At 46.7% G+C, this 2,228-nt stretch overlaps 1 protein-coding gene across 1 annotated transcript; it reads right to left on the bottom strand.

The window, feature by feature from the left end:
• Positions 1 to 19: 19 nt before the first annotated feature.
• On the bottom strand, positions 20 to 826 carry LOC119343725 (protein GOS9-like). The gene is made up of 2 exons (XM_037614532.1): positions 510 to 826; positions 20 to 357 (listed from the first exon to the last, which is right to left on the bottom strand). The coding sequence occupies exons 1-2, from the start codon at positions 738 to 740 to the stop codon at positions 115 to 117; spliced, it is 474 nt and encodes a 157-aa protein (XP_037470429.1). The 5' UTR covers positions 741 to 826; the 3' UTR covers positions 20 to 114.
• Between the last annotated feature and the right edge of the window lie 1,402 nt (positions 827 to 2,228).

Genomic DNA, 2,228 nt, shown 5'->3' with positions numbered 1-2,228 from the left:
TATTGAACAACGACGTACATGCGCGCGTGCACACACACACACAAAGTAACCTTCTAGCTAGTCTTGGTAGCTAGCGAACCGAATCATATGTAGATCATACATATGATGGGTCAATCAGATCTTCAGATAAGCACCAATGGCGCTGAGGTAGTCGTCGGCTTGGGCGCAGAAGGCGACGATAGAACCGTTCATGAGGGGGATGCGGAAATGGGTGTCGACGCCGGCTTTCGGCCTCACTTTTCCGAACGGGCCATGGTGCTTTTGGGTGTCGGTGGTGCGAAAGGTGAGCGAGGTGATGTATCCGCCGTAGGTGTAGCCAGACAGCTCGGTGATACGCACGTTTGTCAAGTGAATAGTCTGCACGTACACATAATCAAGAGAAATAACTAACGGTTAAACATGTATCAAGAGATTGTCCATTTACCCGGAGTTAGTTATCACCGAGAAGAGATATGTAATAATCCAACTTGCTAATATGCACAATATATATTTTGACGTGGAGGGGGTACCTTGCTCTTCAGGCCAGGAAGCGGGGTGCCCCATGGACCTGCTTTGTTCATATTGTCTTTGCTGTCGACGAAGGTGAAGGATATGGCGTTGATGATCCCTTCGTGGCCTGACGTGCTCCAAATCTCCAAGCTCCTAAGGCTTGGCGGCGCAGAATTTGTCAATTCGGTGATGTCGTAGACATCACCATTTGACCCACCAAACATACCAACCTTCACCCCATATGTCGACATCGGCTGCTTGTTTTGAGTGAGATCGGTCGCTAGTTGGGAGGGTTTGTGCCCTAGTAGCAGTAGTTCTTGGATGAGAAGGCTATGGCTGCTTGCTTGTTTTCTGCTCCGGAACCAAGATGCCGGACGTTATTTATAGATAGAATTCAATAGGCCGGGTTGTTCAAGTCAAGTCAAGTCAATGCCTTATCATGGCGTACCTACGTACTGTACCCATATGCAACCACTAGCTGCATGTCATTGATTCATACACGAAATTTCCACTCCAATTCCTTCTTTCAGAGGTTCGTTCGTGGTGCATCACTTCTAGTACTAGGGACCCCTTTTTGCATTAAGCCACTAGTGCCCCTATTTTCACTGCAATTTCTAGGCTTAGCTCTTCCGAGGCACTGAACCAGCAGATCTTAAGATTGACGAAGTTGTCAGAAACCTCATAGTTGACGGGCATGCTATATCGCTGAAAGAATAGGGTCGAAGAACCTGAAACAAATTCAACATATGCGAGCATTCGTGTCAAATCTCCAACATGTTAGCACAGTAAGTTAGGGCATCTCCAACATGGATAATCAAAGGGACGCTATCAAATACCCAAGGACACGATTCAAATTTGTTCGCGGACAGCCGGTCGGACGGACGCCATTCAACGTGTCCCCCAAATTTTCCTCACTTGTTCAACCTCCTGTTTGACAAATTTATCTAGATCAGTAGAATTTGATTTTTACATTTAAATAGTTGCAAACAAATGCAACTACTGGCAAAAGCAACGGGTGTTCAACAAGTTTTTTACATCCATCGACCGCAAAAGCGAAAGCACGACTGTCCGTGCCTGATACTTCAGTCTTTGACCTCATTTTCACCCCTCCTCCTTTTGCACAAAGTGACATGTTAGCACAGAAGTCATGAAAAAAGTTCGCCACATCGGGATCCAAGTCGTCCGGCTTGACATATAATATCTTTTGTTCCTAAGAAGTTTCCTTGATCGCAAGCTTCCTCTCCTCGAGCTTAGTCTTCTTATTTTACATTCCCATGAAGACGCCAAACTTCTTCACTTTTGTTTCTCCTTGATACCATTGCGCTTGGCATATGCCTCCTCCTTCTTCGTCACAATGTCCTTGGAGTTCTGTGTCATATTGGCCGCCACCCCTTCTCGCTTCTAGTTCTTTGTATCCCATTTCCTCCCCCTTGACCTAGCCACACGGGTGGCCTATGCAAGCGCTCCAATCAACGGATCACCACCTTCACCACTTGCTTTGGCGTGGCGGTCTTTGACGGGCATGGGCAATGGTGCTCCACTTGCTTTGTGCATTCAACTCCAACCAACAATGCATCATCATGAATGGCTTGTCCTCAATCTTGTTGTACAAGGTGGTGCCGCGGTTGTGCTAGCAACATGAAGCAACATAGAGCAAATCAAGCAAATGGCCAACACATAGGGTAACAGGAAGCAACATAGAGAAAAACAACTTACGAGCTCGAGGAGTGACACACCAC

The sequence above is a fragment of the Triticum dicoccoides genome, unplaced genomic scaffold (genome assembly GCF_002162155.2).
Source record: "Triticum dicoccoides isolate Atlit2015 ecotype Zavitan unplaced genomic scaffold, WEW_v2.0 scaffold138556, whole genome shotgun sequence".
NCBI lineage: Eukaryota > Viridiplantae > Streptophyta > Magnoliopsida > Poales > Poaceae > Triticum > Triticum dicoccoides.
Note: the sequence above shows the minus strand (reverse complement) of the source record. Positions and strands in the feature narration are given on the sequence as shown.

What these genes read in the sequence shown, in the direction of transcription:
- LOC119343725 (XM_037614532.1), bottom strand. Translation starts at nt 740, where the DNA reads ATGTCGACATATGGGGTGAAGGTTGGTATGTTTGGTGGGTCAAATGGT. An exon ending in TTCCTGGCCTGAAGAGCAAG is followed by an intron (nt 358 to 509) that starts GTACCCCCTCCA and finishes GTGTACGTGCAG; the next exon opens with ACTATTCACTTGACAAACGT.